Source organism: Lagopus leucura, unplaced genomic scaffold (assembly GCF_019238085.1).
Source record: "Lagopus leucura isolate 7727_CA_CO unplaced genomic scaffold, USGS_WTPT01 Super-Scaffold_100060, whole genome shotgun sequence".
NCBI lineage: Eukaryota > Metazoa > Chordata > Aves > Galliformes > Phasianidae > Lagopus > Lagopus leucura.
In genome coordinates, this window is record NW_024962306.1 from 1,012,425 (window position 1) to 1,036,923 (window position 24,499).

The 24,499-nt window shown below is 52.6% G+C and overlaps 2 protein-coding genes across 4 annotated transcripts in view; both read left to right on the forward strand.

The window, feature by feature from the left end:
* LOC122188392 (fer-1-like protein 4) overlaps positions 1–880 on the forward strand; it is a 34,298-nt gene extending 33,418 nt beyond the window's left edge. For both annotated transcript variants that reach the window (XM_042886663.1, XM_042886665.1), the window contains exons 44-45: positions 28–128; positions 320–880. In XM_042886663.1, the coding sequence (XP_042742597.1) occupies positions 28–128; positions 320–500 (282 nt within the window). In that variant the 3' untranslated portion in view covers positions 501–880. The remainder of the gene's footprint in view (positions 1–27; positions 129–319) is intronic.
* A 996-nt stretch (positions 881–1,876) lies between these two features.
* LOC122188389 (arf-GAP with SH3 domain, ANK repeat and PH domain-containing protein 1-like) lies at positions 1,877–24,434 on the forward strand. 2 transcript variants are annotated; one of them, XM_042886657.1, is made up of 27 exons: positions 1,877–2,370; positions 2,464–2,604; positions 5,029–5,101; positions 5,329–5,474; positions 6,418–6,492; positions 7,540–7,589; positions 7,704–7,833; positions 8,275–8,360; positions 9,228–9,303; positions 10,457–10,543; positions 10,651–10,751; positions 11,835–11,904; positions 12,434–12,521; positions 12,889–12,937; positions 13,233–13,396; positions 13,532–13,665; positions 14,265–14,356; positions 16,119–16,296; positions 16,855–16,940; positions 17,255–17,370; positions 18,751–18,818; positions 19,247–19,354; positions 19,521–19,683; positions 20,299–20,469; positions 20,763–20,908; positions 21,391–21,513; positions 23,183–24,434. In XM_042886657.1, the coding sequence occupies exons 2-27, from the start codon at positions 2,479–2,481 to the stop codon at positions 23,267–23,269; spliced, it is 2,793 nt and encodes a 930-aa protein (XP_042742591.1). In that variant the 5' UTR covers positions 1,877–2,370; positions 2,464–2,478; the 3' UTR covers positions 23,270–24,434. The 2 variants fall into 2 exon arrangements, with proteins under 2 accessions (XP_042742591.1, XP_042742590.1); XM_042886656.1 differs by having other exon boundaries at positions 1,878–2,370; positions 19,485–19,683.
* Positions 24,435–24,499: the final 65 nt, after the last annotated feature.

A 24,499-nucleotide genomic window follows, 5' to 3' on the forward strand; every position in this document is an offset into this window, starting at 1 on the left:
CGTGACGCTGTTATGTTCCCCCTCCAGGGTAAAGTAGAGGCAGAGTTCCAGCTGCTGACCGTGGAGGAGGCTGAGAAGAATCCTGTTGGTTTGGGCCGAAAAGAGCCTGAACCCCTGGAAAAGCCCAAGTGAGTATCTGTATTCATCGCTTTACAGCAAATGTCTGGTAGCTCTCTTTTTGGTGGCTGTTTACGTGGGAAGAGGGAGAATCCACTTCTCAGGGAGGTCAGAGCAATTGAGGAGCAAGGTGAGGGTGTCTGAAGAACTGCTGCTGCCGGAGCAGGACAGGGCAGTTTCGTTTCATTTCTTCATGTTCCAGCCGGCCAAAAACTTCTTTCAACTGGTTTGTGAATCCCATGAAGACCTTTGTGTTCTTCATCTGGAAGCGGTACAAGAAGTACATCATTGTGCTGTTTGTGGTTGCCCTTCTGACGGTCTTCTTGGTTCTGCTGATCTACACTATGCCTGGATACATTAGTGAGAAGATCATCAATGGATAAGTGCTCTGCAGAGCAGGACTACACAGAAACAGGGGTGATTATTGCAGTAAATGAGGTCACACCAGGAAGTTTAAGGAAACCCTACAAATGCATGGGCAATCTGGAGAGTGAGAGGCCAGGCCCTCTTTGGAGAGTCATGTCTCTTGCTAAATAGCCATGGGATGCTAAAGAATCAAGTATTCAACCTACTAAATTGGAGCAGGCTGCCCAGGAAAGTGTGGAGTCACTGTGCACTCATGTTTTCAAGAAGAGTTTAGATGCGGCTCTGAGGAATGTGGTTTAGTGGGCATGGTGGGGATTGGCTGGGGTTGGACTAGATGATCTTTGTGGTCTTTTCTAGCCTTAATGATTCTGTGATTCTAAATAAAGCAAACTCCTTCAAAGACAGTTACAGCTGCGGGAAAAAGTAGTTCTTTGTTAACTGGGTGGGATGGAGGGGAAGGATCACAACTGCAGACATGGCAGCAGGAGCCAGCTCTTGCCATTGAGAGGTTGTTCTGGAAGGGATGGGAACCTATAGAGCTGTCCGTGTCCTATCTGGATAGTAGCTGGCACTTCCCAGGTCTTCTCCTGCCTGAAGAATTCAGAGCACATTGTGTGGGAGAGGGCAGGTCTGGTGCTGGGACCCAGTGGCGGTGGGACCAGGATGTGTACGGGCTTCCCAGAGTGCTGCTGCAGCTGGAGGGTGGAGGAGAGGAGAATGGTGATAGAGCCAAGGTAACTGTGTGCTTCCTGATGCTCCAAGAGCATGGGAGCAGTAGGGCAGCTCTGGATGTGGTAGCACTCAATGCAGTCTTCGTAAGCTACTAACAGCATTTCTTGCATGTGCAGGGCTGGATATCAGGCTTGCTTAACTTCATTTTGGATCTTCATTTCTACTGGAATAGAATCACAGAATCACAGAGCAGTTTGAGTTGGAAGGAACCTTGAAGACCCTCTGGTTCCAGCTCAATTCCTATAAAATCTCCCTGGCTGCTCTCTCTGACATCCCTGGGGATTCCTCGCTGCTCCTGGAACAGGCCACTCTGCTGCAGGCAGCCCTCCCCAGTGCACCTCTGCCCTTCTTCTGGGTAGCACAGAGCTGGGATGTCAGCATGGGGCCATCAGCATGCATCTGCATCATGGTGTTGGACTGATGTAAATTTCAATCTGCTTCAGCAGACAGGTTCTCAGTGCGGGCTCCAGTGCCCCAGGGTTTCTGTTGTCTGCACAAATGCTGCTGAGACAAGATCATGACTGGATTGCAAGTCAAAGTGCACCAATGGGAGGTTTGGTGGGAAGGGTTGTCTGCATTGCAGGAGATGATGCTCAGAGTGGCATTGTCAGTGAAACTAGATGGCGGTGGGGTAGGGTTAGCTCCAGAATGGCAAAGGGAGCAGCCTCTTCCCACCCCTGCAGATCCCTGGGCTAGCAGGGTGCAAGGGGTCCAACTCACACTGCACCACTGCTCCTCGTGCAGCCTCAGCCCAGTCTCAGCAGGGACTGCACACTGCCATATGGGTGGCACCCGACGCACCCCAGGATGCACGGTGCATCCCAGCACACTCTGTATGACATTGGTGCCTGCTTTACCCAGCACACGTGGTGCACACCAGCAGCATGCTCCAGCAGTTACCAGTTCACTCTGTACATCTGATGCATCCCAGCAGTGCCCGGGCCACCCAGTGCACCCCAGCACATCACATGCACACCCCCAGGCAGCACCTCGGCTCTTACAACCACTTCAGCTGCACTCTCCCCTGCCCCCCCAGGCTGAGGCTCCCCATAACCCAGCAGGAAGAAGCATCTGCCTCAGCCTTCCTAAAAGCGTTTTGGCTCAGGATCACAGGATTTGCAGCTGTGCCTCTCTGTGCGTGCAGTGGTGTGCAAGGTGAGGGGCTCCCACTGGCTGCAGCATGCCCCCACCCCCTCCCTGTCCCCCTGCCCAGCCCCAAAGCGCCTGCAGTTCCCCTTTCTGTCTCAGTCTCTCTGCAGCACCATGGCAGCACCCATCTCGGTGTGTGACTTCGTGCAGCAGGTGCAGGAGGACCTCAGCTCACCCACCACCTCCACCTTCACCAGCCACATGGCCCGCTGTAAGGCCACTGCCGGCAGCATGGAGGAGGTGAGCGGGGCATGGGGCGGGGATTGGCACCCCAGGGGCGGCCATCTCCCTGGCAGTCCTGTGGGATCTGCACTCATACGGGTGTCACTGTGGTGGTTCTTATTGTGTGGTGCTGGTGTGTGGTGCAGAGTGCCCAAAGCAAAGGTTTGGGTGTGCTGAGTGGGTGATGGGTATCGGCGGGTGGGGGCAGACACAAAGTGCGGGCTGTGGGAGGGCTGCATCTCATGCCTGGCTCATGGTGAAGGAGATTTGGCCCATGAAACGTCGCCCTAAAAGCGAACAGAGGTAAGAGCAGTGCTTGGAGTGGTGGGAGGGTTACCTCGCTTGCCCAAAGTTGAATTGTGTGATACACCAACTAGGAACTTTGGCAGCCGAACACATGGGCAGTTCAAAAAATCCACAGAGAAGGGATCAGAGCCAACTACTGAGTCAGCTCCCAATTCAAAGCCCCCTGGGGCCAGATGCCTTTGCTTCCTGACCCTGGCACACAGCAGCAGGTGCCACGTGGAGGGGAAGCAGCTCTGGGAAACCCATGGGCAAGGGCAGGAGTGGCTCTCATGACTTTGCAGTTCCAGCAGACACGGGGATGGTGCCCTGGGCTTTGCTGGGGTCTGTCTGTGGGCTGTGAGCACTGCACTGCCACAAAGCCCCCCAGCACCTGGGGTCTGCCATCTCTGCCCAAAGACGGGGCAGCCCCTCTGCTCCCACTGTCTGCAGTGGTCTCTGAGGCTTTTCTGTCAGCATTCTGCAGGACAGAATGTGCTCAGGAGCCCGGGGCATGGGGCAATTTCCTTGTGTTGCTTAATTTGTGACTGTTACTCCATTATACCTACCCAAAACAAAACTCAAAACTCCACTCCTTTAAAACAGAGCTGCTTACATCAGGAAGCTGTGGTTAGAAAAAATGTACGCTGCAAAAATTGTTCCTTTCTGCAGAACCTTTGGCTTGGGACTCGTGACAGAGTGAACAGAAATGGCAGAGCATGGCTCTCACTGCAGGGTGACAGCAAGCAGGCTCTGCAGTGACAGGGCAAGAGCAGGCATGAGCTGGGCTGCAGTGGGACTTTATCTCCTCTTTGGCACTGCAGCCCTGGAGTGGCAATGGGACTTTCCAATGAGTGGAAAGCCAAAAAATAATGCTGAAGGGCGTCCATTGCTGCCAGCACTCCTCAGGATCAGCCCTGGGACCAGCACTGCTCCATCCATCCCTCATGGGGCCCTGTCCCCAAGCTGAAAAAAGGGGAATTTGGTGTGTCATGTGAACTGCCAGTGTGCGTGGCCAAAAGGTGAATTGAATGCTCTGTCTCTGTCCTCATCAGACCCAGTGAGGCTCTTTCTGGAGCCCACTCAGTCCCACAGGGGCTCCAGTCTCATACGAGGCTGTCCTGCAAGTGTGTGAAAGTCACGACTGTGGATGGGTGGTCACTCTCAAACTGGGCCTTCCTCGTGAGAAGGATGTGAGCATAAGGACAGAGCTGAAGGGATTGCAGCCACAGGGTTTGGGGCCCTGGTCTCACTTTGGAAAAGCAGAATTGCCCCCTTTTGTGGTTCCTGAAATGCTTCAGTGAGCAGCTGTTACCAGGGATGTGGGGAAAGTTGTACAGCAAAGCCCTGGTGTGCAACTTGCTGTTGGATGCATGCTGCTGGGATCAGCCCCAGCACAGCATAAAGCAGCACATGCAGCACGGTGGGCACGCAATGAAGTCACACAGCTGAGCCCAGAACACAACCAGAGCTCTGCCTTCAAGGAGAATGAATGAACACGGGTGACAGTGCAGGCAGGGAAGGGAGCTGGGGTTTCCTGCGCCAAGCACCAGGTCTGTAATCTCTGCCTCGTGGTTGGCAACATATCCACGTGCGTGTCAGACAGTGCACAGGTCTTTGGAGGCAGTGCTGCCTCTTGGAGCTGGGCACACAGAATGGTGGGAACCCAGGGGTGGAGGCAGCTTTGGCGATGGCCGTGGGGATGTCACATCCCCATCTTATGCTGGAGCTGCTCCTCCAAAGCTTCCAATTTAATGCACTCTGGATAATTCAGTGTTTATGGTGAAGAGCCTCAGTTGCCACAGTCCTGGCTGTGTTGATCCCCACAGAACCAGACAAACACCCTCTTCTGCTGCAGTGTTTTGGCTGATGCAGTTCACAACAAGCACAAGGCCAGCAGTGGTATCAGCCCCTCCTGTTGCTGAACAGCCCTTCTTCTGAAATACTTTCCAATTCTCTCCTAGAGCTTGGTCACTTCTTCCAGAAGGCCATCAGGAAAGCTTGCTGTTATTTAAGATTCTCACAGACTGCTGCCATTTAGACCATCACCTACCTGATGGCAGAACAGTCTGGCTTGGGGATGTTGAGGCTTGGGCTGAGCTCTGCAGGTTACAGAAATGTGCCTAAGGGTGCTGTCAGTGATAACCTCTGCATTTCTAGGCCTTGGATGCAGACCGAGCTGTGCTGCAGAAGATGAGAAAAGCTGCCAAGGCAGAGCATGGCTGTGCACAAGGTCAGGACGGGATGGGGCCTGGGGAGGGAGAGGCAGCAATGGAAGGTCAAGGGGAGTCCTTGCTACATATTGGGTTGATTGCAGCAGGGAATCTGTGTCCTAGGAGTTTTTATAGCAGGGTGGGGGGTGTGCAGCGGGCTCCAGTGCTAGAGCAGAGCTGGGCTCCTGGCAGTGAGTTTATCCTGTCTGTCCCCTTGCACTCTCTGGAGACCACCCGTGTTCCTCAGACCTCATCAGCCACCTCGCAGCCCACGTTGCTGCCCAGGAGTTGTTCTCAGCCAACTACCAGCTGGAGGGAGAGCAGCAGCTGGCTAATGCCTTCAGCACCTTCGCGGCCTTCTCCCAGGAGCTGCTGATTGCCATCAGGAGCCTGGTAGGCAGCCCCATCCCCTGTGCATCCCCTGCAGGCCCCTGGGTCACAGTGGGGTGGGCGGTCCCCAGGAACGGGCTTTGGTGCATAGCTGGAGGTCCAAGCTCAGCCCTTTCCTGGACCAAGGCAGGAGCAGTGGCAGAAGCAGTGATGCAGATAGGTTGAGGCTGAAGACAACGGCCACATCAGACTTGGCGTCTGCAGCATGAGGAGGATGGATGCCCCCATCCCATGCACATTATGCCAGCAGGGAAATGGGTGATCCCAGGAATCCTGTCCTTGTGCCTGAGCGAGGTTGTAGTGATAGCAGGGCCAAGGAGCCATTCCTGCACCATTTTCCAGAGGCTCATTATGAGTTGGGATACCTCTCAAGCTCTACAGAAACATCTGCAAGACTTTTCAGGGGACACAAAACTGCTGTGGGTACATTTGCCTAAATCTGGCCCTTCTCTCGTGCTGAAACAACAAGGGGTTAGGAAGGATCTGGGAGAGCCTTGGGGCTCACAGAAGATCTGGCTGCAAGGGCACAACAGTCTCCAGTCCAGTGCCCTGCTTGTAGCCACAACCCTACCATTGGCTCAGGCTGGCTGTGGCTTTTTCTAGCTTGCTCATCTCCAAGGTTGGAGGCTCCCAGCTGCCTGTTTTCTAAGAGGTTCCTTCTGTTGGTTTATGAGCAGCTGCTGAAGCACAGTGGACCTGATAACACCTTTTGGTGGCTTGGGTGTAGGCATTAGCAGGAAGAAAGAGCTCTGTTGCAAACAGTTCTTGATCCCCAGACACTTTTCCTGCCCTGCATTTCCCCATTCCTTGCTCAGCACCAGCAAAAGCTTCTCTCCCTCATGCAGGGCCAGGAGTGGAATATTTCCACTCAATTTCCAGGAGCTCTCATGCTATCCTGACCACTGTGGGTGATGCCAGCTACTTGATCTCTCTCTTTCCTTTCCAGTTGCAGAGTTTGGACCACAACATTAATTTTTCCCTGGAGTCCTTGATAAAGGGAGACATGAAAGAGATCAAAGGGGTGAGCAAAGCTGATGGGGCTGTGGGGCTGGTGCTGAGCACAGAGCAGAGAAGTGCTTCTTCTGTGGGAAAGCAGTTCTTCTTTTAGAGTTTTACACTTGTCTGAGATAGTATTTTTCCTGATTTAGGCAGCCCTAAATTGGCTGCTGGTGCTCAATAGGAGCATGAATATGGAAAGAGAGAAAAAATTCTGGAACTTCTTAGCATATAGTAAGGTGGCGAAAGAATACAAAATGTGAAGAAAATACATCTGCATTTTGCATTAAGGGCAATGTCAAGAAGATTGGGGACCCAGAAAATCAGTTAGAAAGAGAGGGAAAAAACAGCTGCTGGCAATGAGCTGTGATTAAGCAGAATGCATTTTTAATGGGGTCCAACAGGGATCACAGCCTGACCTGAATCTGTTTGACATCTTCATGAGAATGAAGATAAATGCAAGATCTGTTCTGACAAGGTTCTGCCTTGACGCAATAAAGCAATTTTACTGCAAGGGACACAGAAGCACTGGGACCCAGAGAGGCCATGGGATTTCTAACCATGGGAGTTTTTGACATCTGCCTGGACAAACTTGGTACTGGTTCAGTGCTGCCCCTGCCTGGAGCAGGAGGTTGGGATGGATACCTCCAGGAGCCCCCTCCAACCAGATTTACCTTGTCTTTCTGTGAGACAGAGGTCTGTAGAGCAGTAAGCAGTGAGAATGGAGCAGAACATTGGTGTTCTGTGCAAATGATTTTGATGGTCAAATGCAGGTGTATATGGTAAGATTATGGGGAGAAGATAAAGTCACCCAAAGTCAGATGGGAAAAGAATAATGGCCTTGTAGAAGTAAAAACAGTCCTCTATTACATGAGTACCCAGGGACAGCCATGTTCTGGAGCTGTGATGGCCTTGCTGGTTGGACTGGAAGAACTTGCTGGTCTTTTCCAACCTTGGTGACTCTGTGATAGTATGACTCGAGGGTGACCCTGTGGGAAAGTGGTATGATGAGGCTGAGGAAGGGTCAGTCTTGGTCATAATCATCAGTCACTGTGCCTTTGGCTCTTCCTAGGAGTTCAAGAAGCCCCTTGAGAAGGCCTACAAAGACTATGAGAGCAAACTGTAAGTTGTCTGGCTCCCTCACCCTGAAACCTGGGTCTGGGGGCTCTTTTCTGGCTGCCTCCAGCAGACGTCAGTCGGTTGGAGCCTTTCAGGTGTCTGTCCTCTCTCCTTGAGCACAAAGATAGAGAAGGAGAAGCGTGAGCTGGCGAAGCAGCACGGCATGGTGAGGGGTGAGGTGAGCGGGGGGGAGATCGCCGAGGAGATGGAGAAGGAGCGCAGGAGCTTCCAGTTAAACATGTGTGAGGTAAGGACAGGGCAGGCGGCATCAGCCAGGTCATGGCATGGGCCCCACACATCTGCCCAGCTCCTTCCTGTCCCAGCCCTTTGAGGTCTGCCTGGCCAGAGAGCTGCCTGCATTGCAGTAGACCCAATTTGGGATAGGAGCTCAAAGAGTTGGATGAAGAATGTACTCTACTAACCTGGCATTAGAGATACAGTTGCACCCATTATGAGTCCAGCATTCCATTTGCCAGACCAAAGCGCTGGCGTTCATGGGCTCTGCCTGCCACCAACTTCTCACCCTATAAAAGCCACGCGAGCTGCTACCATTATGGCACGACCGACATAAGAACCACAACACACTGCTCTTCACTGTTAACGGGAGGGAGGACAACATGAAAAAAAGTGCGTAAGTGACATTTTTCCCAAAGCTGCACCTTCAGTTCCTGTGTCCTTTTCCCTTCAGTATCTAATCAAAGTGAATGAGATCAAAACCAAGAAAGGGATCGACCTGCTGCAAAACCACATCAAGCACTGCAACACACAGTTCAAGTAAGATGACTGGCAACCTGCCTTCACTGCCCTTCACTCCACAAGTGCTGGTTTTAGAGGCAGTCTGGGAGTGGTTTAATTTGCAGGACCTAGAGATCTTGCAGCTTACTTGGCCTGTAGTCTAATATGACAAAAATCTTCTCCTGGAGGTAATGGAGCCGAGGATCTCAGTGGAGTGTATTATCTGGTAAAGGTTCTGGAGCACAAGTCCTGTGAGGAACGGCTGAGGGAGTTGGCATTATTTAGTGTGGAGAAGAAGAGGCTCAGGGGAGACCTTATTGCTCTCTACAGCTACCTGAAAGGAGGTTGGGTGGGGTGGGGGTCAGCCTCTGCTCCTAGGTAACAGTGACAGGACAAGGGACAATGACCTTAAGTTGTGCCAGGAGAGGTTCAGGTTGGGGAAAATTTGTTCTCTGAAATAGTGGTGATGCATTGGCACAGGGAGGTGTTGGTGTCACCATCCCTGGAGGTCTTCAAGATGGAGATGTGGCATTTAGGGACATGGTTAGTGAGCACGGTGGGATGGATTGATGGCTGGACTAGATGACCTTAAAGAGCTTTTTCAACCTTAATCATTCTCTGATTATCTCTTCAGTTTAACATTCTCATTAGACAGCATAAAGAAGATAGCAAGGAATGGCCACTGAAATCTAAGTTATGAAGAAAACAGACTTATGAGCCCTGAACTTTTCTTAAAGTCTCCACTTTTTCTTACAGTCTATATCCTAAGAAATTCTTTGGTGACTATGAAACAGAAATGCTGTCTGCTGAAGGTGTTGATGAGCCAGCAGCTTAGAAGAGCCCAGTGTGGCTCAGCACGATGAGCAGGATTTCAGGATGTGTTCTGACATCAGCCTCTCCTCTCAGTTTTTTCCAGGAATGTTTGAACACAACAGCAAAACTTAAGAAGTTCACAGAGGAGCTCATCCCGGAGCTGCAGAGCGTGAGTACTCACGTGAAGCAGGGTGTGCTGAGGGGAGCAGGGTGCAGAGCAGGGATGTCTGCCCCAGGACTGTCTCTCCCTCTGCAAAAGCAGATCTGCAGACTTCTGCATCAGTTGATTGTGGTTTCCTGAGCCTCTGATGCGCAATGATCCTTGAGGGGAAGGTTACGGTGTAATACCCTAGGGCACAAAATGGGAAGGAGCATGGCAATGGATACCAGAGGCATTAACGCGTTCAATTCTCACTATCCCAGCTGCTCCTCAGGCTTTCAGGTTTCTGCTCCTGGCTTTCCCTGCCCACTGCTGCCAACTGAAGCTCTTCACACTCTTCCTCAGGGGCTTTGCCTCTCTGCAGAGCTGTTCTCAGGAGCTGTGACCTTCCACTTTTTTTACTATGGGCTCTTGTGGTTATACATTGCCTGGAGACAGAAAGATGTTTTTCAAAACAGCAAAGCTGCTGTGGGACTTCAGAACCAGGCTGACCTCTGGTGGTGCCAAGTCCCCCATTCTCTGTAGAAGATCTGTGTTGCTTTCCCAGCATTTTCAGACCTCAGATCCGGGTTGCTCGGCCTCTGTCCTCCTTCGCCATATCCCTTGTAGTCTTTTGCAGAGGCCTGGAATGTGAACCAGGTTGGATGCTAGGAAAAATGTATTCTCTGAACAGAATGGTGATGCATTGGCACAACCTGTCCAGGGTGGTGGTAATAACAGCAAAAAGAGAATGCGTGTTGCCCTGGCGTGGGGTATCAGTGCACAGCATCTTCCTGACCCCTCATGCAAACTCCTTCCGTCCCCAAGCTCCTTCAGGGCCACACTCCTGCACCAAGACCCCCAGTGGAAATCAACTTTTTGTTGGCTTGGAGACCTTTAAATTACTGACAGTACCAAACTGGAGGAAAAAAACAACTGCAGTGACCTTCAAGCTGCTGGCTGTTTTTACACCACAGAGAGCTGCAGACAGCTGGTTTTTTTCCTCCAGTAAATAGCATGGTTACTAAATGGCATGCTGCTCTGCCACCTCCCACTCAAGGCTCCACGTCCCACGGGCCCATGGAGGTGGTGAGGGCTGTGGGGTGTGGGGGGGCCTCAGCTTCCGTGGGGAAGGCATGCAGCAATCTCCTCCTCCCCACGGTGTGCTCTCTGTGCCCTGCAGCTGAAAGTCAGGCAGGATGAGGAGAAGCAGCAGCTGTGTGCCCTTCGGGATCAGCTGAAGGCAGCATTGCAGCTGGAGCAGAGAGAGGTAAGAGCAGATTCTTCTTCCCAGCGTGCTGGTGGCCCCATCCTGCATGGAGCAACCTCTGTCCCAGTTGCTGTTACTGCCACCTGCTGCCATCCCTCTGCTTGCAGGACGTGGGGAGCAAGCAGGCCCGGTACAACATGCATCAGCTGCAGGGGAACAAGCAGTACGGTACAGAAAAGACAGGGACTCTCTTTAAGAAAAGCGATGGGTGAGTTGGGATTCAGCGTGTCCCTGTCAGCTGTGCTTTGGTCTCTCAGGGCCAGGGCAGGCTCACCCAGCCTGACCTCCTCTCCTGGGTTGGTGGCAAGGGCAGAGGAACAGGTTGAGGTGTGTGTGGCACTGTGGCAGCTGCCCATGGCCTCCCATGCAGAACTTCCTGGCTGAGGGTACTCCTATCCCATGGAGATGCCCAGTGCCCTCTGGACCTCTGCAAGTGCTCCTCATGGGTGGGACAAGGACTTCTATATAGGCTGGGCAGTGTTTTCTGCTCTGTTTCACTTCCTTTCCTCCAGCCTTGACCCTTCTTTGCCTTTCCACAGATCAGTGTTGGGCTCAGCTTCCTGCGGGAGATTTAGGGAAAGGAGTAGAAATGAGGGGTGGAGATGAGCATTGGAGATGGCATGGTGGACCAGAGGAAAAAGCCAGCAGGGAGCTGGGGCTCCCCTTGTGCTGCTTTGGACCTCGCCTATGCCCATGTCTGGCAGCCAGACTGTGAGCTCCTGGAAAGTGCACTGCTGTCACTGGACAGGGGACCTTCCACCAGTGCAGAGGAGCCTGTTTGCTGGGAATTGCAGGGGTCCTGCACTGGGAGGTGTGCGTGCCTGGAAAGGACCATCAACGGTCCTAGAAAAACAGGAAACCGGACAGAAAATCATGAACTGGAGCTCTGGAGTCTCCTTCATCACAGGCTGAAGTTCAGTTTCCCTTCCTTCTTTCCCTCACTTCTGTATGGTCTTTGAGGTGTTTGGAGCAGTTTGAAGATGACAGTTTTGGTTGTTTGCTGGGGACTCCAAGGTCTCAAAGGTCTGTGTGCTTTCCCAACAGGACCTGAGCCCCAAGCAGTGCTCTGTGCCTACATTGCCTCTGCAGCTGATGTGTGCTGCCTGTCTATACAAGCCCATCCTTATGCCATACAATGGGGTCCCATCAGACCATGAGTAACAGACTCTGGCAGCAGAGCCAGCGTGTCGCCTTGCACAGCTCTTGTACTCACTGGCATTGCTGCATGGATGATCTGCTCCTTTGCATGGCAGCCATGTGTCCTCTTGTGTCACCCTCTGCTCACTTCCAGGTTGAGAAAAGTCTGGCAGAAGAGGAAGTGCACTGTCAGCAATGGCTACCTGACCATCTCTCACAGCATGGTAGGAACTGCTTCTTCCACCCCCTGCTATCTCTGCCTGGGATCTGCTGCCCACCCCTGTTGACCCCCTGTTGCCCACCACGCTGGCAATTCTGGGATTCAGCAGAGCCCTCGTGCCTGGTGCTTGCACTGCTGGGCTGCCCTGCTGAGCCTGAAGTCTTTGCAATGTAAGAGACTAACATGGGAGCCCCCCACACCTGTGTGCACGGAGGGCAGCGAGCCTGGGGACCAGGGGATACCAGCATGGGATGGCTGTTGGGAAAAAAGAGGTCCATGTAGCTATTTCTTGCATTGCTCCCAAAAGCAGAGCTAAGGGTGAAGTGCTGGTGGTGATTGTCACTACTGGGCCATCACCCTTTCATAGAATCATTTGAGTTGGAGGGGACCTTAAAAGGTCATCTGGTCCAATTCCCCTGCAATGAACAGGGACACCTGCAGCTCCATCAGGGTGCTCAGAGCCCTGTCCAGCCTTACATTGGCTGTTCCCATGCTTTGATGCCATGAGGACTGAGACTTCCTTGTTCTCATAGTCCAACCGTCCTCCGGCCAAGCTGAACCTACTGACCTGCCAGGTGAAGCCAAACGTGGATGACAAGAAATGCTTTGATCTGGTTTCACGTGAGTGCTGCCACTCCCCTGCTGCTCCTCTGGAAAGTGCACAGAATGGCTTTGGTGTTTTGGGTTTAGAAAGTGAGCATGGGCATGGAGGAGGCAAAGCTCTGTGGCTTTGTATTGGACTGGGAAGCAATGCTGTGGGGTAGCTCTGCTCCAAAACAGTGGTGCACACTCAGGGCACAAGATGGGCACCACTGCAGTGTGGGCACATAGTTCCCATGTATCAGCTTAGCCAAAAACAGGATTCCTCTGCCTCACCCAGGAGCTTTGTCAGGGAAGCAGTGAGGAGGGGCTGGGTGGAATGAGGGGGCTGCCACCCTGCTGAGCCCAGCACATGATGCACAGGGGGGCATGGCCGTGTCTGTTTCAGACAACCGCACGTACCGCTTCCTGGCAGAGGACGAGCAGGACTGTTTTGTGTAAGTACTGTTAGCAAAGGGCAGCTTGGTGGGAATCAAAAAACATTCCTCTAGCTTCTGATGAGGAGCTAGCTTGTTGGCTAATTATGCAGCTCACTGCTGCCCTTGTTTGATCCCCTTTGCATCCCTGCTGCGCTATGATTGCTTTAGGGGCTGAGCAAGTCATGGAGGCTTCTGGTGCCCGTTTTCCTGCTGGCATCCTGTGCAGGGGCCTTGTGCTGAGGGGGAGGGGGGCCCATGCAAAGCCAGCTCCATGCCTCTGGGCTCTCTCCTAAGCCACTTTCTGCCCTTGCAGATGGGTGTCCGTCCTCAGCAACAGCAAGGAGGAGGCACTGAACGTGGCCTTCAGCAAGGTGCAGGGTAGAGGGGAGAGCAGCAGGGAGGAGCTGACCCGGGCCATAGTTGAGGAGGTCAGAAACATGCCTGGAAACAGGGAGTGCTGTGACTGCTTGGCCCCAGGTGAGAACCAGCTGCTTGCCTCCCCTCCCTGCTCCAGCAGCTCTCTGCTGCGTGTCCTGCTGTGCAGCTTGTGCTCTGCGTGGTGGAGAGGACAAGAGGGAGATGGACGTGACCCCAGCAGTGTTGTCTCTGCAGATCCCACCTGGCTCTCCATTAACCATGGCATCCTGATCTGCATTGAGTGCTCTGGGATTCACAGAGAGATGGGTGTGCACATCTCCCGCATCCAGTCACTGTCTTTGGACAAGCTGGCAACCTCTGAACTGCTGGTAGGATGCTGCTACTGTGCTCTGTCTGCATGCCTCCTTCTTTTCTGCTGTGGCCTTTCAATTAGTTCAGTGAGATCTTTCCCTCCAGAACCAAGCTGTAATTCCTGGAGTTTCATGGTTACTGTGGCAGGAATTGCCATCTTCAAGGAGACGAGGATGTCCCTTTGCTTTTCCTGAGTTGCTCATCTCTTCCAGCTTTGTCTCCTGGTGCAGAAGAGCTGCAGGGCAGGACCAAGCCCAAATCAGGGTTGAGCAGAGCATGGGGTGGACAGGAGGCTGGCGGCTTTCCTTGGCACTGTTTTAGCGTGTTCATGAATGAGAAAGGTTTGGTCAGTCCATGATGGGAGCTGCTGGTGTCCAGACAGGGAATGGGAGCACGCACAGGGGCATTGCTCACCCAGCTCCAAACCCGGGGCTCAGCTGTATGGCTGTACTGCTGGAGTTGGGACATCTCAGCAGTAGCAGTCAGTGCAGAGCCCCTGGCTCCTTGACATCTCTCCATACCTGGCCAGCACCTCAGCCCTGAGCTTTCTCTCCTGCTGCCACACATGCAATACAGTTGCATGTCCTGTATCACCTCTAGCTTGGCTGTTTTGCAGCTGGCGAGGAACATTGGCAACGCTGGTTTCAATGGCGTCATGGAAGCGAGTCTTTCCAGCTTCTCCCTGAAGCCCGTGGCACACAGTGACATGTGAGTTGCTCTGATGGAGTTGGTGTTTGTGGGCATGCTCTGTGGTCCTGCTTGCTCCTCACAGCAGCCAGGCACGTGGCACTGCCCGGCCTTCTCCCCAGGCTGCAACTCCTCTTTGGAATCAGTTTCATCAAGCTCAACAGGACAGATTTAAAAGAGACCAAAGGTGTGAGGAAGAGCCAGCAGGACAAGGGTCAGGATCAAGGAAAAAGGGCTGGAAAGGGGAAAGCAAAAAGAAAAACTGAAAAGCTGGAGCTGCCAAGCAGGACAGCTGTACTTGTGAATATCAGCAGGAAGGAAAGGGTGGGAGGATGGAGGGGACAGGGCAGAGCAACATGTGGGTGCAGTACAGATCACCATAGCTGGGGCTCAGAGCTGGTGAGCTCAGTGTAGGATCAAGCAAGGAAGGAGAGATGGTGAGAAAACGAGTGGTGGGCATCATGACATGCATGGCCAAGTTTCTTGTGACATAAGTGAAGAGAAGACAGCTCTGCAGACTTCCAGCCTGTGTTTTTAATTACTGTTGTGGAGACATATCTATTGTTGCATTTGCTATGGATGGAGGCCATAAAATCCTCTTCTGAGATAGCAGATGACTTTTTTGCTAAGGTAGTGCAGAGGTAACAAGAATTGTCTGTTCTCCTGTCTCTGGGTGGTTAGACAAAGGGTATCTGGCATGAAGGGACCTGGTGAGGAAGGAGGGAAAGACACATCATTCCTCCTGGGCCCTTTGCACCATGGCTGCAGAAGTAGTAGGAACTAGAAAGCAGTGAGACCATGATTCTCTCATCTGGGAGAGAGCAGAGCTGGCAGCTGTAGGACTTCTCAGGAGACACGAGCTCTGTTCCTCATCCTGGAGTGGCCCAGCTTCTAGAAGAGCATAGGGGGAGCTCAGGTGGTGGCTGGTACCAGCAATAGCTAGGGGCTTCTCCAGGACTTAGTGCTGCAAACATGAATTGGGCAGAGCTCTTGGGGGAGTCCTGTAGCCAGGGCAGTCATGGCCAGGGGGACCATCAGAGTCTGCAGAGGCTCAAGCCAGGGTACTTTACAGGTTTGTAAGTCCCAGTTGGTGCACTTTTTAGGCAGTGTGGATCTACCCTGCAGTAAGCAAGCAGACAGGTCAGGGCCTAGCACCAGAGAGCAGGGAGAGCTGGAAAATGCAATTGCAGGAGCAGATCAAGGTTGCCAGGTCCACCCCTGGACCTTTCACCACTGAGAAAACTGAAACCGCATGAAATAGTATTAATTCAGCTCTTCTGAAATCACCTTTGCTGTGAGAATTTGGTTAGTCCTGGGGCTCCTGCTGCCCACCAGATCCTCTATCTGGTCACTGCTTCTACTCACCTCACACTCTGCAGCTGGAGGACTTTCTTGGCCAGCCCTCTCCCAGAAGCTGCTGCTGATGATCCTTGGGTTCTCCCACCCAGTCATTATATGGTGATTCTTCAACATCTCACTGGGGAGCTGAATCCAATATAGAACCCTTCTCTGCCTGGAGAAGAGGTGATGGAGAGTATGGAAGTGTCCAGGAGACAGGGAGATGCATTGATGCTTCCCCGTTCCTCCCAGCAAGACCTTGGGGCAACAGAGGAAGGCAGTGGGAGCCCTGCTGGGAACAAGGATGGGAAAGGTGCTGCACTGCCTGGCAGGTCTGCAGGAGAAAAGAGGAAAGCAGCTGGGGCAGCTGGAGAGGAGGGGTGTCCCTGGATGCTTATGGGGTTGCTCTGTGGCCCCTAACTCTTGCTTGGTTCATCTCTGCCAGGGCCTTGCGGAAAGAATTCATCATTTCCAAGTATGTTGAGAAGAAATATGCCAAGAGGAGCCCTGCTGCTCAGTGCCCAAGCCTCCCAGAAGCTGTAAAGGGCAAGGACATATTTACTTTGCTCCAAGCTTATGCTGAGAACGTGGATTTGAGCAAGCCTGTGCAGGCACACCTGCAGGTATGGCACCTGGTGGAAGGCAAGGGACTGTCCTGGCAATGAGAAAGAAGCACCCTCAGTATGGGATGTCTTGGGAAAAATAGGCAGGAGAGGGGCAGATCTGTGTGAAGCAGCAGTTGTACACCCTGGTGAACTCCATGAAGTTCTGCTGCTGGACTGGGGGAGAAAAATCACTTTTGGTTACTGTTTCTAAATGTGAAATGGGGGTGAATGATTCTTCATGAAGCCATCACAAATACATGGGGAAGGTGTCAGGTAAAGGGCAGGTATTAAGAAGATGAGTGGCTAAGCCCCTGAGAAAAAGGAAGAGGCTATGTGAAGGACAAAGCAGAAGGTGAGGAAAGTACAATTAGAAAAGTTTTCCTTGAGAAACATGGCTCCATGCCTCTACATGTTTCCTAAGCTCTCCAGCCTTGGTGGTCGTGGCTCTGAAGAGGGACAGATCACACCAGCTCCTGTTCACCTCTTAGGGATGCATAAAGAACAGTTCCCAAAGGACAGAGCTCCTCCCTGTTGGTGTCATGATCTCATCCTGTTGCTGTTTCTGTTCTGTTACAGGAACCCGGGGAGACCATCCTCCACCTGGCAGTGCTGTTGTCTGATCGAACCTCTTTGCATATTGTTGATTTTCTTGTCCAGAACAGGTAAGCTCAAAATATCTGGTCAACTTGTCACAACCAAGTTGGTGTGAGTGAAAAGTGGAAGAGCGATGGGCTTCTCCAAAATGCTCCCAAGATAAGAAGTACCAGAGCAGGCATCCCAGCAAATGCGCCTTGGGGCAGACTTAGGGTGACCATCTCTAGAGCAGAGAGGCCTTGGCTGCCCTCATCACTGGGTTGAGGTGTGATGCTGGTGGTGGCCACCTCCAGTTGAGGTGGTTAGAGTGACACGTGGAGCAGCACTCGGCTGGGCCAGCAGCTCTGCTCAGTCTGCTGACAATATCCACCTTCTGCTGCAGCGGGAGCCTGGAAAAGCAGACCATAGTGGGGAACACGCCGCTTCATTACTGCTGCTTTCACAACAAACCTGAGTGCCTCAAACTGCTGCTGAAGGCCAAAGCCAGCATCATCACCAGTGAGTGGCCAGGGGATCCTGGAATTTTCTCCCTTCCCTTCCTCTTCCCTTCCTCTTCACTCTGACTTTGCTGGAGTGATCAGCAGGGCTTGCCTGCAGCTGGGGAGGTTCAGGAGAAGCAGGTTAATGATGGTGCTGGGGAGGCCTGCCCATAGAGTGACAGGCACTTAGCTCTTATTTTCAAAACCAGTGGTGCAATGCTGGAGCATGGGCAACAGGCCTGACAAAATGCTGGTTCAGAGGCAATGCGTGCTGGTGCTTTGGAGCCCAGGTCATAGGTCTGGTCATTCATCATGGCTGGGAGCGTCCTCTTCACAACACAGAAGTGAACTTTAAAGTTGGTTTCCTGAGTGACATGGAAGGTCACATATGTTCTCACCATCCAGTGGGAAGGCTGTGCTGAGCCATTCCTTCTTGGGCACTCCTTGAGTATGTTTCCCATAAGGGCAGAGGGACCCTGGTGGGATGGTAGGGACTGGGTACGTGTCCTTGTAGCCACATAGGAGTTGGCTGCCAAATTTCCCACTCCCTCAGCCACGTCAGGCTCAGCAGCACTTGACCCATCTTTACTGACTCTTCGACTCTTCTGGCTACCTGAAGCAACTCAAGGTCTCAGTGCAGGCCCTGTCACTGGTCTGGGGATGCTTTGTGAGCCCTAAGGGTGCAGAGTTCTTGCCCCTCCTCAGCCCCAGGATCCCCATAGCTGCGCATCCCTTATCAGCCCTGTGCTGCAGCTCCATAGACAGGGGCCTAAAATGAATCCAAAATAAAATGAGTGTCATGGTTTGTCTTCTGCCATACCCATACTCACAGGTGTGGGGTGTGCAGACAGTCTGCCATCCACCAGGCACCAGCACATATGTACCAGGTCTGCCCAAAGCTTCTTGCAGTGACTCAGAAGACAAGGGGTGTCAGCTATGGATTCCTCCTCTGCCCGTCAGCTTTGGGTTCTGTAGCATTTAGGTTTTGGCAGTGACTGTATTCTTCTGTCCTTCTCCCCTGTCCCATTTCTGTAAGCCAGCAGGATTTACCCATCTCTCCTTATCTATGTGTCTCATCACTCTTTCCCCCTTCTTTATCTTCCTGCCATTATCAATTTTGGCTTGAGCATTTGTTTCAGTCTGTTTAGGCTGTCCCTTCTTTTTCATGTGTTTGTCCCTAGAAGCAGCAGGTAGATCTGATGGGATCTGTAGGGTCTGTTGTCTTTAGTGCCGTCAGCACCCCTCTCCACCTTTCTGGTGTTTATTCTTCCTGCACTGCATATCCTCTTCTCTTTCCCCCTTGACTGTAGCATTTCTGCTGTGAGCCTGCAGGCTCCCCACATGCAGCACTGCTCTTCACTTCCCTGAGCAAGGTTCAAGGCTGCCTTTCCCCTCACAGCTAACCAAGCAGGAGAGACGGCCCTGGACATTGCCAAGAGGACAAGACATCACCAATGTGCAGAACTGGTAGGACACAGTGTCAGTTTTGGGACACATCCTGGCAGGAAAAGGCACTGCACAGATGCCTCGTGCAGGGTTATCCAAATCCTTCAGCATCATCACTTCTGGTGTGGGACACAGAGGAGGGTGCCATGGGGTCTGCTCTGGCCCAGCTGTCATGGGGTACCTCAGGGCTGGGCAGTTTGGGACAGGTCAGACAGGGGAACCTGAGACTGCACCAAGCCACACAGGGTGAGAGCATCTCCTTGGTGAGTCCAAGCCTTACTTTGGCCATGTCCCACTGTGTGTTTGGACAACTTTGCAAAACTCCTGGCCTGCTGAGCTGGCAGCCTTACATACAGTTTGTTTCCTCCATAACCAAATGGTCTGTCAGAAATGGGGCTGGTGCAGTGGGCAGGGCTGGCAGGTCCTGAGGGGGCTCCTCTGTGCCTCAGCTGCTACAGGCCCAGAACAATCAGTTCAGCCCGCATGTCCATGTGGAGTACGAGTGGTGGCTGGGCCAGGATGACATGTATGAGAGTGACGATGAGCTGGATGAGAAGGTGAGGATCCTCCATGGGCTCAGGTCCATGCATACCACCATTGGCCCTTCTCCCACCACACTGAAGTGGGTGCTCCTGTACTGGCTGATCACTCGTATTGGATACTGTAACTTACAAATATTCTTTCCAGCTCGGTCTTATGAAGAGGGGGTCTTCCTGTCCACAGAGCTGCTCCCAGCCTCCTGCCACCAGACCAGAAGCAGCAGGGGCAGTGCCTCAGGAGAGGCAGCCAGACACCTATGCCTTGCCACACACCCACCTCTGCAGCCTGGATGTGCCACCAGCCCCCTCCTACCCACCTCCCTTCCCTCCCCATCGGGCGAAGTCAGGTGAGATCCTGCGTGGGCTGATGGGGTGAGCTGCTGGGGTGAGCTGCTGGAGCTGTGCAGCATAGCTCCATCAGCAGAGGATAGGGCACTGATGAGACTTGTCTGGTGCTGTAGGGTACCCTTCTGTGCTCTTCTCCTCAAGGGGAGAAGGCTGACTTGTTTTCCTTAGTCCTGAGCCCTGCATGGCGTACCCTTACTCTTAGTGCCCCTATGCTGGCACTGTTAGGATGCACTGTTAGGATGCACCGTACGCTCCTGAGTGCTGCTGCTGGGACAGGTATGGGAAGGGAAAGCTGCCAGTAGGAAGAGTTCTGTTCCTTGGTCAGACTGCTCCTGCTGCCCTTGCCCAGACTTTCCATGATGTGTCCCAGCTCTGAGAAATGGAGGTCCTCAGTTCCTCGAGCTGTCCTGCTTTCTGGGAGACTTTCTAAGTCCTGCCTGACCACCTCTCCCTCTGTCACAGCTGGGGCTCCAACCTTACATGTTTCTCAAGTCAGACCTGCAAGCAGAGAAATAAATATTCTTGTCAATGCACAGTGCCGGTTTTCCCTGGAGTTTTGCTCCCGGGAGGTCTGCTTGCTACTGACCTACGATCCATTTGTGTTCCCTGTTTAGCTCCTGAAAGGACACGTCCACTTCTGACCAGCTCATCTGTCTTCGCTGAGGACACAAGAACCAGGAGGAGCCCATCCCTGCCTCTGAGCACCAAGCACAAGCGCACATCCTCAGATCCAGCTCCTTGGGTACCACTCAGCCCGGAGAAACCCATCCTTGGTCTGGTTTCAGGTAACAAACAAACTGGGTCAGGATCCAGGCTGTGCTATGGGGATGTGCTATGGGGATGGGCTGTGCTGGTAGAAGAAGGGCCTACTGGAGGTCTGCAGCTCAGCACCTGCTGAATCAGATTGGCCGTGGCTTTGTGCAGCCAAAGTAGACTGGGGGCACCTGGGAGCTGCACATCCCAGCTCCTACCACTGCCAGCTCTGCACTTGCTGCACAATGTTGCCCAAGAGTGGTGCTTGCTGTTGCCTACCTGTGATTAAAGGAAGGAAGTGGTGACCATCCTGCTTTTGCTGTAGGTGTCCCAATGGCCGTGGACTGCCTCTATGCATCTGTCTCCAGAAAAGCAGGACAACCTGGCCCACACCAATCGTCCCAAGAGTCAGATCCAAGTTCTGGAAGTGCCTCGGATCTCCCTCCTCCTCTTCCTCGGAGGGGCAGTTCGGTAGGTTGCCATGGGCTCAGCTCCTGGGCCCCTCTGCATTTACCACCTTCAGTTTTGAACTGAGTTGGACCCAGCAGCCCCTCCTCCCAGCCCCACTGCTGCTCCTCCCTGGCACTGACATTTCCCCACCAGATGCTGGGAATGCTCTGCATGGAAATGGCAGGTCCCTCCCAGTGCACACCATGCACAGGGATGATCGCTGTTATTTACTGCTAGCCAAAAGCCCTGTCATGCTCCAGTGTCTTTTGAGAGAAACCTCACTTATGAATTCAGGCCTTTGGCAGGTCAGACAGGGTACACTTCTGGACATGAGCAAGGGTGCAATGTCCTCTCTGGCCCATCCCTCTGCACTGCAGGGACTTCCCTTCTCCCCAGCCCTTTTGTTAGTGGCATCAATGCACTAAAGCCGTTATATTTGTGTCTGACAAAGCTGGTGACACAAGGGATAGAGGAGGCCTGACAGTGCTCTCTCCTGCTTGCAGAACACACTGCTGTTCCGCAGGGTCCGCGCTCTCTATGACTGCAGTGCTGACCGGGACGATGAGCTGACTTTCCACGCAGGCGAGATCATTGTGGTGTCTGAAAAGGAGGACGACAACTGGTGGGTGAGTGAACCTGGGCACAAACCATGGCACCTGGCTGCACACAGCTCCTCTCTCCATCCACCTCTTGCCCCTGTCCCGCGATTGTTGCAGCCGCTGTCGTCTGCTCTGCTTCCATCTCTCCACCTTTCATTTTCCCTGGGGCACAACCTCTTGCTTACATCTGGTCAAGCTACTCCAATATCCTCAAGTCCTGCATGGACCTCTCACCTCTCACCAGCTCTGCTGCTTTCCTCTCGCACTGCTTGTGTCCTGGCCATTCCCCTCACCCCATGGCAGCTTCCTTGCCCACCCCAACCTGACACTCAGCTATGGCTCATGTTGGCCATTTCTAAGGAAGTCTTCCTTAGATCCTCAGTCCTGGTATGAACCACACAGTGTGAGGAGAAACTCAACAGATTTCTATCCCCTATTGCACACAGCAGCAGTACACCAGGTCTTGCCCAGTTGGCCAGTTGATATCTCCAAAACTGGAACTTCTTTGGGCAGCTGTGATGGCATCTGCGGCTTCAGCAGAGAAAAAAGCCAGCGTGCCATGGTTTCCTTCAGACAATTGCAGACAGCAAATACAGATCTTTATCACTTGCTCATTGAGTTCCCCCAGGAAATCCTTGAAATTTGTTTCCACTGTTTTTCTTATAAACCGTACCTTCTTTGTAATTAGTTTTAGAAATAAGCATTTTTACATGCTGTAAATAAATTAGGAGTTCTAAAGGGGTTCACAACCTCTGAATCAGCCCCAGTTTCCCCAGTGTGCTGCAGGCTGTGGGTAGCACAAGCAAGTCCTGGGTTGTGGGGCAGGACATGGCCCTGAGCCCTGCTGCTCTGATGGCAGGTGAATCATGTTTGCAGGAATAGCAGGTTTAAAGATGTCTTTGTTGCCAAATAACCCCCATCTAAAAATGACACCTAAATTTTAACCCAAATAAGTTCAGATTCTCCATCCAGCCATCAAATGTGTTTTTATACTGGAGAAGAGCTCTTTCTCCCAGATGTTGATCTGGGTGATATGCAGCAGTCAAACCTCCTCTTGAGCTTCTGCTCCAAAAACTTTGTAGAAACCTCTTCTGTAACATCACCTTTCACAGTCTGTATGTTTTCTGCCTCTTCCTTGTCTTTCTGGTGTGCAGATATTGCCCATGCAGGGCACAGCTGCCCCAGTGCCATGTGTGGGTACTCAGTCCCTCTTCTTGCATACTGTTTCTCTGCTCATTCCTCTTTTTCTCCCACTGGCATTCTGCACAGCACTGTGCTCAATCTGCCAGCCATTGCTCTGACTTGCTCCCAGATGTGATGCTCAAGCAACTGCTCCATCCTCCCTAGGACAAGAGCAGTGCTCCTAGAGAGAGCCTCCAGTGAACAAGCCTGGTCCTTCACATTTCACTCAGGTGGCCTGGAGCGCATCTAGAAATTTTGTCTTCACCAGACCAGCTCTATTTAACAGCCTGGTGCAGTGCTGCATTGTATGACCCTTCGGGCAGCTAGAGACGTGCAGGAACATCCCCTCTGAGGGCGTCCCTGTATGGGAGGTGGTTCATGGAGTTTGGGTTCTGGGATGCGTGTCCTGGCCCAGAGGCAGGACTATCAGACCAACCAGCAGTGGCTGTAAAAGTACACTTTCTCATTCCCTGTGCCGTGCTCAACACTCCTTTTCTTCTCTTTCTCCCTGCAGAAAGGCTGGATTGAAGGGCAGCCCCACAGGCAAGGCGCCTTCCCTGCTTCCTTCGTTCATGTGCTCAATGAAGAGGAGCTGCTTTGATCTGGGAGGGAAGATGTCATCAGCTGCTTGGAATTTGAAACCCCCAAGCTCCCATCTGCATCCTCACTTCCAGCATCACCTCTCCTCCCCTGGGCCAGTGGTGCTGAGGCCCCAGAGCCCCACATACTGCAGACCTTGGGGCTGGGGTTTGTGGGTGATGTGTGCTGGCTGCCAGCAGATGCTCAACATACAAAAGAAGAGAATGGGGCAAACTTCAGTGCCCTGCCCTGAGCATGCTGCCTGTCCTGAGTGTTGTGGAGATGCGCTGCTGCCTTGCAGGGCTGCGGAGCTGTGAGTGGAGCTGTGCTGTTGTGCAGAGCCCTGGGTTGGAGGCTTCTGCTGAGGACAGAGCACAGTGTGAGCCTGGAAAGACAAATGTCTGGTGAAGCCTGCAGAACAGAGTGTTCATGCCATCCCTGCTGCCTGCACTGGGTTTCACTGCTGGTGCTCCAGAAAACCTGCTCTGTGGCAGCTTAGGTCATGGCTCCAGCAGCATCTGGCTCTAGGAGTGATGGAGAGGAACTCTGAGCCCACTGCCAGTAAATCCCAGGGCTTCGGTGCTTTGTGTTGTGCAGGGCTGTTCTGCTTTGTGTTTCCATCTCCATTTCTCCTTTTTCCTTTTGGCGTTCTTCCTTCAGCGTCCAACATCTTCAGGTGAAATCACTCATGGTTCAGCTTACACAGCTTTTCTCCAGGGCCTGGCACATGTCTCAGTCTTCTTCCTGAACCAAAATCCTGTCCAGGTGTCATAAGGAAACCAAGCACTGGATGCACCAGACTGTAGAATGGAAGTTGAACCACCCCAGCACGATTTACAGGGTCAAGAGGGCAAGGTTGTGCCTGGCAGCTTCTCCCACCCCCGGTGTTATCAGTCAGATAGGATCTAACCTTTGTATAAGTCGTCAATGTGTATCCTTAGATACAACAAATATGTGCTTTTGCCTCGGTTAGGGTGACCATCCTTGAAGCTGTTAAGGAGCTCTTAATCACTCTGCAAGGACTGAGCTTGTCTTTGAAGATAGGAGCACCTTAAGAAAAGGTAGTTAAGGTAGCTAGCCCGCAGGAAGGGAGATTAGCCCTGTCTTTAACTGACCAGTTGTAGGCTGGATGCTGTATGAGGGTTGTGGTCAAGTGATAAAAATATGCATTAAAAAGTGTCACGAAATCTTGGAGTGTGCTAGTTTTGTGGGAGACACCCAGCACTTCCACAACCTTGCCATAAATCCATAC